Here is a 14434-nt window from a genome sequence, read left to right as displayed (position 1 = left end):
GAAAGAGGATGGTGTCATTTTGGACGTCCTTTGTCACTGAATTCAAAAGCAAGGGAAACTGCCTCCTTTCAGATATGCATTGATTAACGACATACTAATAGAAAAACAAAATCATTAAAAATGGATAACAGAGAAAAATGAACCGCAGTGAAAAGGGGAGACAAGTTATCTTGTAACAACAATGATGACCACAATGATGATTCAAAATGAACTACAAAGTAGGGAGGTCAATGTATGGTAAAAAACTAAAAAATACAAACTCTATCAGGACTCTTATCCATTTATCAAGATGATCGCATATCAAATCCAAATTTGGATATCAGAATCTTTGTTGGATTTGAAACATGGATACTTGGATTAAATATCAAGAAGCTATTAAATCATATTCAGATAACTGATATGTTAATCAGATATGAATTTGGATACTGAGGTACATCTCTACCCAAAATCCTACAACCAGAACATACCTTTAAAAAGATTCCGCAATACTTTTACAACAACAGCTACCTCCACCAGATTTTTTCGACTATGTCCAACATCATCCAATATCTCTCTTCCATCACGGATATTTATGAATGAGTAAGGGCCATACATAGATCCAGGAAGATAGTGTTTCTCATAACTTTTGTCTTGAACACTTGGTGCATTCAAAATCTGGTTGCAGTAGAACTTTGCATTTGGAAAAATACTGACTTCAGGATGCATCCTATACTGCATATCAAGAAGGTGCTTTGGATGCTCGAGTAAACTCAATCTCTCAAACAGACTCCTTCCAAAACCAGCTTCACTAGATAACTACAAAAAAGGTAGGGGAACTACTATCATCAGTTACAATGTAAAGAACATTTGCAATACTCCCATAGGATAGATCAATGGAATAAATCTCCTCCGAGAGAGACCAAATAAATAGTGGCCCACAACCACAATTCATGAATGCAATATTTACAAGTACAAAGGGAAAGAAGAGTTGGAGATGGGAGAGGGAAAGAAGAGTTTATGTACACCTTGCTTTCAACCATTGCAGGAAGCTGACACTCATCACCAATGAGAATAGCATGCCGTATGCCTGGGAGTTGTAATGGTATTGTTGATTCACATTCCTTTAACTGAGCAGCTTCATCAATAACTAGTAAATTCAGAGGCTCCATTTCTAAAGAATGCAACTTATGTGAACTTGATGCTGTGCAGAAAATTAAAGAAGCAGATTGAAAACATAGCTTTCTTATTGAATCTTTGCTCGTAGATTGGGGCAGATCAAGATTCATGAGAGAATCATGTAGAGATCTTAGAGTACAGAGGCACTGGTTTTTGATCTTCAACAAAATGTCTGATTTGGAACAATTAATCCATTGATGCTCAAGTTTAACCAAAGGAGGTGTTGCCATCCCAACATCTTCTGAATCTAAAAAGAGTTCTTGAAGCTCTTTCTCAACCACATCAGCTTGAAACAACAGACTTTCAAAGGACTCCAGCAAATAAAGCAAAGAAGTCATGCATTGGAAAATCTGTGGCAAGATGATATGTTTGGGCAGATGAGTGGATAATGACATGACACATCCTCGTAGTGGTTGTGCAACTGCCTTGAATCGTTCCCTAGTGAAATCAAGAAATGACAGCACATCTTTGTTGGTTTTGTTCTCCTTCGAATCTTTATGGACCTGTCTTAGTTCATTTTCCAAGTAAATATTGTACTGTAGAACACAATTTGTAAGAAAATCTATCATGGATGTAAAGCGATGCTTCCACCCAGTTAGTCCAAAGCATTCCACAAGCCTTTCCACCCGATAATCCAGAAATATTTCCTCAAGATCATAACCCACTTCCAAGCGTTCCTTATTTCCAAACAACAGCACATCCCCCAAGGGACAACATGTGATATTCACTCCATATTCAGTTTGCCTGAAACTTCTAACCAGCATAAGGACACGTGAGGCCACCTCCATAACTGCAATGTTTGTTGGAGCACATGTCACAGTTCTGCACTTCATTCTTAAGGCACTCCAAAGCAATGAACTGACTGTTTTTGTTTTTCCTGTTCCTGGAGGACCCCAGATAAGCTTAACAAAACACTTGTGATTGCACTGCATTGCCAAAATAGATTGTAGTACTGCGTTGGTTTGGGACTCATTCAACTCTGGTAATATGCCCTTCTCAAATCTTTCATTCCAAAGAGAACAGATATTGCAGAAATGCTCTGCCTAGAATATGAAACAAAAAACCAAGGAATCATCAAATCACAGTAATTACACAGCACTCTGATCCATCTACTTCATGCAATAATATCAATTTCTAACAGAAATAATACCCTAAGGAACTATCTCTAATTTCTCCATTATCTATCCAAAACATAGTTGTTAAGGCTTCGCCTAGGCATCCAGGCGCATTGGCCACCTAGGGGGTAGCCTTGGTCGCCTAATTAGTTTTGCCTTCAGTGATGCAAGGATCCGTCCAACAACTTGGGTTGCCTAGACGCTATGAATACTATATACAAAATAAATAATTAAAACTGCAGGAGGATAGCATTAAGAACTATAAAACATAATAGTTTCACAAAGTGAAACAATCAAGAAAATAAACAAAAAATATAAAAAGCATATTTCAATAAATTATGCTTGGCACAAGGAGGTGATTCTTAAACCTAAAAAAGGGATCGTTAAGCTACATTTTGAAACATGGAGAACTACCATATTGGCCACAGTTGATACATGGCAAGGAAAATGATGTATTTAGTTCACACCACTTGAAAAAACAGTACTTGATCACCAATATTCACCTTTAGGAGAACATTGCATCTTAAGCATCAATCTATAATTATCTCTTAAAATCATTCATAAGATTACCATCTCTTTTCCATAGATTAGACTGTTATCCAATCAAAATTGAGGATTGGTCTAATGGTACAATCTTTAAGACTCTAGTATGACCAATAAAGTGATTGACATTTCCTTGTCATTCACAACCTAAAGATCTAAGCTTAAATACATCAAATCAAGTAAAATGTAAGTCAGCACATCCTATGTGACAATAAATAGGTGGATACAGAACCTAGAAATTCAAGTGAACCTTGAGTTCTCCACAACAGCAAGGACTGTTTGTAAATGTACGTTAGTCCTATTAAACATTTCCAAATATAGAACTAGTTATCTCAATTTTCATACCTTAAGATTGTCACCAAGAATATTCTCGATAACCTTCAAGTTTCTTATCCCTTTCAAAGCAGCCCAAATTCTACTGCTTCTTGTTAAATTTATCAGAAAAAGTGCATAAAGTGAATTCTGCATCCCCTCTTTGACTTCAATAGCCTTAGAAGCCTTAACTTTTAAATAAATAGCTGAGTCGTCTTCTGATTGTTCATTGTCAGGAGCTTTAGTGACTAGAGCAAAAGTCCATGACCTTCCATAACATTGTAAATCAGAAACAGTTTCAGGTATTATATCTGAAAAGACAAAAATATCCCCAGGCTTAGTTGCGTATGCTTCCTTGCCACCTGATCTCAACTTGTTCTTCCAAGAGTCAACATTGATCTCATATAAGAGTGACCCATAAGGCTTAGACTCTGCAAGGGAGGTTACTTCTGCTCGTGGCGCCTCTGAAATTACCTCCATGCTTGCACATAATGCAGCACGTGTTTCCTCTAATAAAGGGGACACAAAAGACCCAAGATAATGCTCAACTGACAGAAAAGATTCTGGAATATTTTCCACCTGCAATGAACATTAGAAAATGGTTAAGTTTAGAAAACAGAGCAAACAAAGCTCATAGCCTTAAAGCAAAGTGGAAAGCCACAATTAATTGATTCCATAATTAACCAATGAAGATACTTCCAAAAAAGAGACAACCATACTTACCATAAGTACTAGCATTAATAGATAGGTTAAATGATATAACAAAACTTGCTTCAAGAAAAAAGATTTAAAATCTGATGGCACTAAATACAAGCAAATTATTATAATAGTAAAAATTGAGGCCTAACATAACAGCTCAAAATTCGACCTACTTGTCATGAAAATGTGTAGTTTGCTAAAAGGTTTACAATTGGAAAAAAAGATATATTGTACATTATCACTGGAATAATTAATTCCAACAACAATCAAACCATACACATGGACAAAATTCAACATATACTAAGTGCAAACACCTAAGAAATCTAAAAATAGCTCTTAAATCATACATGGACAATGTTATAAGGAGTTCTGCCATCAAATATCAAAACTCTAATATCTACACTAGAAATTGAATGCAAAACCCAGCGGGAGCCAGCAATTCTTCGTTTAGAGTGAAACAATGGTGGGTTGCGATGTAATCTTGAGAATTGAGAATTTGCAATTGCGAATATACCCAAATATCAAGACATTTTGAAAAGTTGAATGCAGAGTGCAGACTTAGTAAAAACTAGTACCAATATTTCACTTTGGAGTTGTATAAATTGAAGCCAAGAATATCGTATTCCCACTCTTCCAAAAAAAAATTAGACATAGGAGTTCATCAAAAAAAATCAGGGAACTTTTTTAATACAAGAAAATCAATTTGTTGATGAATGTCTATGTGAAATAAAATGGCAGGCTAATTCTACAGACGGGAGGTAGTTTTATAATTGCATTATGTTACAGTATCCAACATGACCTCTTATTCTACCACTGATTATACTCTTGTCAGCATTACAAGTAGGAGAAATGAATGATTTACATGCATTTTAGAGTCAACGATCCACACACATATTTTTTCTAATATCTTATCACTGTTCACCACAATATGAATAGAATTAACAAGTTATATTAAACAACCACAAAAAATTCAAACTAAATGAGATACTGATTTTGCAAAAAGGGCTTCCCGAGTCATTTGACTCAATGACTCGGGTGAGTTTGAGTTTTAATCTTCTCCTTGTAATGATCCAATCTAGGTTTTGAAACCAAAAACAACCATGGGCAAAGCTCCTAAATGAATCAACTAATTAAGCAAACTTGAAAAATCAAAAAGCTAAGAGAAAGAAGAAAAGCTTCCAACTGCAACTAAGTTCAGGTTTTGAGAGAAAGGCCAAGAACACAGGATGACCCATTGAAGAACTAGTCTGGAAGCTGTGAGCCTGATGACAGGGAGAGCATAAGGAAGGTGGAAATGGTACCGACGGGTACATACTACATACAGGTGAAGGAAACGACACAAAACTGATATACCGAACCGGTTAAATATCGTAACGGTCCTCAATTTTATGCCATGTGGGCTTCTTTTACAAGCCCATGAACAACGTACCGTTTGATGGGCTTATCACTTATGGTTGACTAGCCGTAGATTCAATGCAACTCTTACGTGATACGATTCAGTTTTGGGTTTGAAAAATTTTAGAAACCAGAGAGATTTCTCTTGTTAATCTTATCTCAATCTGGAAAAAACACAAAGAGATTAAACCATTATTAGACAGTAAAGAAGAGGAACAGAGGTGAAAATGACGAACTTGATCCTTGTAAAGCTCTTCGTTCATGACATCTTCTAGTTTCCATGAAAACACCAAATCAATCAACTCTCTGTCTGTAAGCTTTCCCTTCTTCTTAACTGAAGCCTTCTCCATCTCCTCTAATCTCTCTCTTTCTCTCTTCTTCTTTCACTCTGTATTAAACAAAGATAAGCTGAGAAGTGAGAACTGAGAACCCACTTTCAGTCTCACCTTACGAATCCATAATAAAGAGTCTCAAATGAAAGAAGAAAGGAGAAAAGAGAAAGAATTAATGGATTTCTTAGCTCATAAGGTAAAAGGAGAAAAGAGGAGAAAGAAACCTAGGAAAGGAAAGCTTATCTTAGTACAAATCACATGCAATTCTATCAAAAGAACGCACTAAAAATTACTAATTCATAGGAAAGTGACCGCTATTGTCTCCTTTTTCCACCCAAAAGAAAAGCTGATTCGAAAGGATAAAAACCAAAAAGAATAAGGAAACCCTAATGTGACAGAGTGAAATAGAAGAAAGACTTGGGGTCTTCAGACCTTTTAGACTTCTTTCCATACCAGATGAGGGTTGGTAGTACGGATCTGAAAAGTACTCCCTTCCTCTACTGTGTTAGCCTCGTTATTATTGCATGAAGGTGGTCAGACTTCCATCAGTCAACGTAAATTATAAAGTAAACAAATCCTAACCATTAGACACTCAATCTCCAATCAAATGTTTATGATTCCCAGAAGTATTACACCTGAAATTTTCTGTCTCTGAAGTCTGAATGGATCCTCCTCCTTTCCAAGGAGTTCAGCGCTGGACTGACCAGGGGAAATCCAAGGGTTGGGCTGTATCGCACACATCGTGACGTATGTTCAGTCATTCATCAGAATGTGTGTGGCACAATCCAACGACTGGATGACCCCTGGGCAGTCGGCACTTCCTGGGTGTTGGGTTCCTTAGAGAGGAGCTCAATCCCTTTTGCATGGAAGAGAAAAAAAAAATATTTTATAATAAATCGGGTCGGATCTGATTGGGTCTCTTAACCCAAATCGATTCGACACACCCATGAAAGGTTCTAAGTTCATCAATATTGAGTAAGGCAGGGCTAGCAAGGAGAGACTAGAGAGTACAGGTTACAATCATATATAGGGCTACAACAGGGTCGGGTTGGGCCGGGCTTTATAGAACCCTAGCACAACCCTAAATCCCCTTAGCTGGGCCCAAACCCGACCCGACCCGACCCTGACTTAGGGTCAGAAAAATCCAACCCTGACCGGCCCTCAGGGTCGGGTCGGGCCAACCCTGATTGGCCCTGATCATGGGGAGGGGGAAAGAAATGCATGGGCTAGAATGGGCTAGGAAGAACATTATTAATTTTACATAAAATAAAAATAAAATAAATTATATTATAACACTTATTGTCTTCATATATAATATATTTTATAAAAAAATGTGAGTAAAATTTAAAGTCTATAATGTATACATTATATCAATATATATTTTATAGTATAACTTAAATCAGGGCCGGGCCGCCGGGCCAAGCTTAGCTCGAGGCCTCAACCCTAACCCGACCAGATCCTAACTCAGGGTTAGAAATTTCCAGCCCCGACCCGCCCTCATGGCCAAATATCTCAGCCCAGACCCTGTTGGAGCTCAGGGCAGGTTCGGGCCAACAGGGCCAAACTTGCAACCCTAGTCATATAGTGTGAATTTTAAGAATCAAACTCAATCGTTTACTCTTCCCAATGTGAAGGCATTAACTCAATCAAAAACTCTTCCCTATGGATTCGCATTTTCCTTTTTGTAATATTAATGTATTGTTTTTTAATTGATTTCTTTATAGTACCATCCAATTGGATGAAAATTGACACTATATGGGGTTAGTATGATAACACTTTTGTTTCTAGGCCATGTTTCTATCTCAAAAATGGCTTCATGTATTTTTGTTATTGGGCCAAATTTCTGGGCAAAAAAAATTGGGTTTGATAACGTATTTTCTATTTATGGGCCCGATAACACACAATCATTTTTGTTTCTAGAATTTATATAAATTTTCAAAAATGTCATTGAATACCCAAAATTTTGGTGGTGGTATTGACAGTGATGGAGGTGGTGTTGGTGGTTGAAATCGCATTGAAGGTAGTGTTTTATTTTGAACATGAAATTACTTTTTTGCCCATCAAATTAACCATATGTAGGTCATTAAAGAGCAACTCCCCATGGATCCGGCTCCTCTCCAGGACCTCAGAGCCCAGGGAGTGCCCAAGGGGCATCCAAGGGTTGGGTTGTGCCGCACACATCTCGGCATGTGCCTAGGGATGTGTACGACACAGCCCAATAGTTGGATGCCCCTGGCGTGCTGGGCTCCCTGGAGAGGAGCTCAATCCACTCTCCCCCACCTCTCTTATATCTTTGGGACAAAGAAGCTTCAAATTGGATCTTTTTATTTTTTTATTTTATCTCTCAAAAAATTTTATTTTTGTCCTGGTTCATTCCCAAGAACAAAAAAGAAAAAAAATATATATGGGAAACAAATGGATTTCTCTTATTTTTTTGTTCTCAAGAACGAAAAAACAAAGAAATAGATAAACGAAAGTGTTATCATGCAGGCCCCATATGGGATGGTTTGGGTAATCAATATCGTTCCTTGTCGAGTCTAGTCCCCAAGAAGCATCATGTATATTAAACAGCCCCAATACTAGGATCAGGTCTTATTTGCTAATGGGATGGTTTAGTTCCAATTCCTCAATAGTTCTAGGCACTCAAAATACTAAAATGTAAGTGTTTTTTTGACACATCATCTTTAGTTTTTATTTCTAACTTTGACATAACCTTATATAGGTTATACTATTAGCTATTAATTAAAGAAATTTCTTACTGACACCCCTAAGGTATCAACAGGTTTGTAATTTTACTTTTTTATCCTTATTAAACATTCTTATCATCTTGAACCATGAAATTTCGTTTGAATCTATAACAGAAACAAAATTTTCAAACTTCAAAAGCATTGCTCATAAATCTACCTAGGAAGTCTGACCATTGACTATTTTTTAATTTTTTGGTAACAGACAATTGACTGGCTGACAATGCTTTCTTGGAGTTCTGTAATGCTGTTCAGAAGCAGGATAACCACTCTTCTCCTACTACTGGTGCGTCTCCTCACTGTTGTTCCATGTGGAATCCCCCTCCGGTGGGTACCTCTAAGTTGAATTGTGATGCGGCTTTTTCCAAAGGTACCGAGAAAGGTGGTTTGGGTGTGGTCTGTAGAGATCATACATGGGCTTTCTCCTTGGCGCGGTCCATTCCTTTTCAGTTTGGTTCGATCATTCAAGGGGAGGTGCTGGCCGTTCATAGTGCCTTAATGGCTGCTTTGGAATTGGGGCTGGACAGCATTGTTGTGGAGTCTGATAGTAAGGAAGCTATTCGGTTCATCAATGGTGAGCAAGCGCTTTCTTGGGAGGTGAAGGACCTCGTTGTTGATGTGTCGAAGCTTGCTTCTTCTTTCTCCAACATTGTCTTTTTTTTTGTTTCCAGGACTATGAATTGTATTTCAGATGCCTTGGCCAGGAAGACCCTGTCACTTGGGTGCGTGACAGATTGGCCAAACTCCATTCGGTGGCTTCAGGATCTTTGTGTGACTGATGCTACTGCTTGTACCCACCCCTCTCATCAATAAATTCCCCGTTTACCCAAAAAAAATAAAATTGACTAATAATACATGGCTAGTGGAGAGGCCAAATATATTTTGTGTGTGTGTGGAAATTGTTAGATTTAACTTTTTCTTTTATGTTTTACTAAAAAAGAAAACTTTTTCTTTCAAGTAAGTAGGAGTTATCAAGATCAGCTCTGGATTCTAACCCAAAGACAGTCATGAGAATGAAGAAATAGTTTTATACATAAGACGGGCAAGAGATCTCTACTTGGTCGCATGATCTCTACACAAGCATCTAGGCGAATTAGGGAGGGGGGGGGGCGAGCACGCCTGCGTATCTAACCGGGGGCAGAAGCATCATTTCACGATGCCTTGTGAGAGGACGTAGAAAAAACCATCAAGTAGAGATCTTTTCCTCATATAAGACTCATATATGGTCATATTTAATACCAGTTTGTAAGAAACTTAAATATAAGAAAAGGGTCCAAGTTCCATCTTTAATCTCTACAAGAAGATACAAATATCTATACATAAATACTACTATTCATTTGTACAAAGAAGACATATACCACTAGGCAATAAATGGAGTGGTTTGTATCCAAGATCAGATTCTTTTTACGCCATATGTGATTCTCTTAAGACAAGATCCATTTCAAAATTAGGTCAGGTACAGGTAATTTAGATATCTCGTTGGATGTAATTGGATCCAGATTGGTTAAAACAAGTCAACAGAATCCTACAACTAACAAAGGGGGGGGGAGGGTGAAGAGGGCTTAGAGAGATGACGACAAAGATGATTCCGGATTTCTAAAACCCTGATTTCTTTTTTTGGAAATATCAATTACACAAAGAAATACTTTGCAGCATGCATAGGTATTCTTCAACCATCCACAGCCACTTCAAGGAGAGCTTGAGCTCCGCCAAAAATGGGAGGAAGGTAAGGCAGGGAGTATTTGGTCAGAGACTAAAAAGAGGTGTTGAGAGGAGAATGGACGCAGTTTACTATCGTAATGGATGCTTCCATGTCCCACCACTCATTAGGTACTGGTCTTTTCCTCATTTTTTCATTTTTTCAAATTTAACCTATCCTTGTGACATGAATAACAACTCAAAAAAATTTGTAAATGTTGACCTTCCAATCGGAGGATTAAAGACCTTTGAGGCACAGTGAAAATGGATTAGAAAAATATTTAAAGGGAAATCAAGTTTAGACTCAATTGGTAAGATTGCGTTTGGAGCTATCATTTATCATATTTGGATGGAACGGAACCTAAAGAATCAGGCTAGATGCTCTAGAACTATATATCCAACAAATTTGGGATTCGATCTCATTTGAGATTAGAAGTAAGATGCAAGCTTTCCAAAATCCTTGTATTGATACTCCCCATAACAGGTTCTTGGTCTCCACTTGGCGTTTGCCTATTCAGCTCATGGTTTCTGGTGCTTCCCCTGTTTGAGGGTGGTTTATTTATGGTTGTATAATTCTTTTTTCTCCTTTTTTGTTATCTCTTATTGGCTTCCCCCGACTTATCTTGTAAGAAGCCAAAACAAAAAAAAGGGTAAATTACATGTCACCCCCTGGTTCTCAAATGAAACTCAGATCACCCCCTGGTATTTGAAAAAACTCAAATCACCCCCTCTATAGTAACGGTGTTAGCAGTCTGCTGTTAGTTATTGGTGTGAAAGGACTATTTTACCCCTTGTACTAAAACATTAGAATTAAATTTACAATACAAGCCTTCCTTCATCTTCAACATTTTGTCAAGGGTAGTTTAGGGATTTAAATTTATTTATTTGGCTGACATCATCACTTAACAGCATAAAACTAATGGTAGGAACTAATTTGTCATATTGGGGTCTAAACCAGGGGTGATTTGAGTTTTTTAAAAAATCAGGGGGTGACATGTAATTTACCCAAAAAAAAAAATAACAACCCAAAAACAAATTTTAATGGTTGTTCTATTTACTAGTTGTTTTTGAACGTCTTGCATGCTTTTGAGTTCATTGGTATCAATAGGAACTGTGGCTCATGACAATTGACAATACTACTTCTACTTTGTCTATTGCAGTGATTGTTTCTTGTTTAGTTTGGTTGACTAGTTGAAGTAATTTTTTTCTGTCCTTCAGTGAAGTTCTTTTCTACTAAAAAGGCAAAGTACTGGACAATTGAATTTTTCTCCTCTCAGGTTCGCTGACCGGTCAGGTTCGCAGGTTCCTCTCATAGGGATGGAGGAAATGACAACCTCACCCCACCCGGGCAGTGTGTTCGGGCAGGGGGTGAGGTCATCATTTTTGCCTCCCTATTAGAGGAACCTGCGCACTTGACTGGGCGAGGAACCTAAGAGGAGAACGATCCCTGGACAATTAGCATCCAACCCTTGAGTAGGAGGTTCAGTTCCTTTATTGCATTGAATAGAAACAGAAAGCTCACTACTTAGCCATGAAGTTGGATGTCCACAAGACCTTCGATTAAGTCTGGTGGGAGTTTATCAGATATAGCTTGCTCCTTATGAAATTTCCCCAGAGGTTTGTGATACGGGTGTAAAAGTACATTTCTTTGTCTTAAGTTTTCCATTTTGATCAATGGAAACCCTAAAAGTTATTTCCCTAAGTAAGTTGGGATTCGGCGAGAGTGCCCCATGTTGCCTTTCTTGTTTACTATAGTTATGGAGGTGTTGTTCCAGAGTTCGGTGAATCTTCACGTACGTGAGTGTATGTGAATGATTCACAGCCGTTCAGATGGAATTCAATCTGTGAGAATATTCCATCTGAACGACTGTGAGTCGTTCACGTACATGAAGATTTCCCGCTCATATTGTTCCATAGTATTCAAATATCAAGACTCTAATATCTACACTAAAAATTGAATGCAAAACCCAGCGGGAGCCGTTTAGAGTGCAACAATGGTGGGTAGCAATGTAATCTTGAAAATTGAGATCGAATTTGCAATTGCGAATATCCGCAAATGCCAAGACATTTTGAAAAGTTGAATGCAGAGTGCAGACCTATTAAAAACTAGTACCAATATTTCACTTTGTAATTGTATAAATTGAAGCCAAGAATATCGTATTCCCACTCTTCAAAAAAAACATTAGACATAGGAGTTTATCAAAAATATCAGGGAAACTTTTTAATACAACCAAATCAATTTGTTGATGAATGTCTATGTGAAATTAAATGGCAGGCCAATCCTATCGGTGGGAGATAGTTTTATAATTGCATTATCTTACAGTGTCCAACATGACCTCTCATTCTACCAATAGGCCAATCAATCAGAGACTTAATCGAAAGGGCCGACCTAGTCAAGGCATCAGCCACACTATTGGTAGACCTTGGAACAAAAGAAAAAGAGCAATCATCAAAAGATTTCTGAAGCTGAACAATATCATGATGAATACTCTGAATGGCAAGCTTCGGATCAGAAGAGGATAGCTGCTGAATTAACGAATAACAATTTGATTCCACCAAGACTTTCCTGAAACCACTCCTTGGCTTCTTCATCTTTGTGAGAAAGAAGCCACTGGTTGTAATGACTCCCTAGCTCAATAAATTTTCTTCTTACCAGAGAAAAGAAAAAGAAAAAAAAAACCTCTTGTTAGCATTAAAAATAGGAGGGCCCTGTCTTGTTCGTGCACAACAGTGTGGCCCAATTCCACTCCGTGGTTGATTGAGTTGTTATCTCCATCTCTTACGTGTTTTGCACGATCAAATGAATAGATCTTTCTTTACCAAAAAGCATTAAAAATAGGAGAAATTAATGATTTACTTGCATTTGAGAGTCAACGACCCACACACATATTTTTTCTAATATCTTATCACTGTTCACCACCATATGAATAGAATTAACAAGTTATATTAAACAACCACAAAAAATTGAAACTAAATGAGAGAGACTGATTTTGCAAAAAGGGCTTCCCGAGTCATTTGACTCAATGACTCGGGTGAGTTTGAGTTTTTAATGTTCTCCCTGTAACAATTTGAATCCTTTACTGTCAAGCTGCCCGGCTTGACCGTGCTGTCCAGATACAATGCTGCATTTAATGTTCGCCTTACCCATATGTCTGGGCAGCACGGTCCTGCCGGGCAGCTTGGCAGTAGAGGATCTGGATCGTCCTTGTAATGATCCCATCTAGGCTTTGAAACCAAAAACATTCATGGGCAAAGCTCCTAAATGAATCAACTAATGAGGCAAACTTGAAAGATCATAAAGCTAAGAGAAAGAAGAAAATCTTCCAACTGCAACTAAGTTCAGGTTTTGAGAGAAAGGCCAAGAACATAGGATGACCCATTGAAGAACTAGTCTGGAAGCTGTGAGCCTTATGACAGGCAGAGCATAAGGAAGGTGGAAATTAATGGTACCGAAGGGTACATACAGGTGAAGGAAACGACACAAACCTGATATACCGAACCGGTTAAATATCGTGACGGTCCTCAATTTTATGCCATGTGGGCTCCTTTAACAAGCCCATGAACAACGTACCGTTTGATGGGCTTATTACTTATGGTTGACTGGCCGTAGACTCAATGCAACTCTTACGTGATACGATTCAGTTTTGGGTTTGAAAGATTTTAGAAACCAGAGAGAATTTGTCTCGTTAATCTTATTATCTCAATCTCAATCTGGAAAAAACACAAAGAGGTTAAACTATTCCAAAAACTATGATTAGACCGTAAAGAAGAGGAACAGAGGTGAAAATGGCGAACTTGATCCTTGTAAAGCTCTTCGTGCATGACATCTTCTAGTTTCCATGAAAACACCAAATCAATCAACTCTGTGTCTGTAAGCTTTCCCTTCTTCTTAACTGAATCTTTCTCCATCTCCTCTAATCTCTCTCTTTCTCTCTTCTTCTTTCACTCTGTATTAAACAAAGATAACCTGAGAAGTGAGAAGTGAGAACCCACTTTCAGTCTCACCTTACGAATCCACAATAAAAAGTCTCAAATGAAAGAAGAAAGGAGAAAAGAGAAAGAAATTAATGGATTTCTTAGCTCATAAGGAAGGTAAAAGGAGAAAAGATGAGAAAGAGGAGAAAGAAACCTAGGAAAGGAAATCCCAACCATTAGAAAAATAACACCTGAAATTCTCATCCCTGAAGTCTGAATCCCTTTACATGCAAACGTTGCATGGAAGAAAAGTTCTAGAATAAACCGGGTCAGGTCGGGTCGGATCCGATTGGATCTGTTAACCCAAACAGGTTTGAGACATCGAATCAGATATGATCGAGCAGTGAATGAAGGATGTATAAAAAGCCAAGAAAGAGATGGAGCGACCCAGTGGGTTAATTAAGTTGGGAACTGCTCCACCAGGTAAACAATTCTAGTAAGATCTTCAACATTGGCAAAGACTGCT

At 37.9% G+C, this 14434-nt stretch overlaps 1 protein-coding gene across 3 annotated transcripts in view; it reads right to left on the bottom strand.

Moving 5' to 3' along the window:
• The window catches only part of LOC122646811, a 35296-nt gene extending 21412 nt beyond the window's left edge, over positions 1 to 13884 (bottom strand). For 2 of the 3 annotated variants that reach the window (XM_043840411.1, XM_043840414.1), the window contains exons 1-4: positions 13789 to 13884; positions 3159 to 3704; positions 1005 to 2198; positions 468 to 795 (exon numbers count right to left, since the gene is read on the bottom strand). In XM_043840411.1, coding sequence (XP_043696346.1) covers positions 468 to 795; positions 1005 to 2198; positions 3159 to 3704; positions 13789 to 13815 — 2095 coding nt within the window. In that variant the 5' untranslated portion in view covers positions 13816 to 13884. Of the gene's footprint in view, positions 1 to 467; positions 796 to 1004; positions 2199 to 3158; positions 3705 to 5455; positions 5569 to 13788 lie in introns of those variants that run through there. The other variant, XM_043840412.1, reaches the window with a different exon arrangement.
• Between the last annotated feature and the right edge of the window lie 550 nt (positions 13885 to 14434).

Source organism: Telopea speciosissima, chromosome 11, assembly GCF_018873765.1.
Source record: "Telopea speciosissima isolate NSW1024214 ecotype Mountain lineage chromosome 11, Tspe_v1, whole genome shotgun sequence".
Classification (NCBI taxonomy): domain Eukaryota; kingdom Viridiplantae; phylum Streptophyta; class Magnoliopsida; order Proteales; family Proteaceae; genus Telopea; species Telopea speciosissima.
Note: the sequence above shows the minus strand (reverse complement) of the source record. Positions and strands in the feature narration are given on the sequence as shown.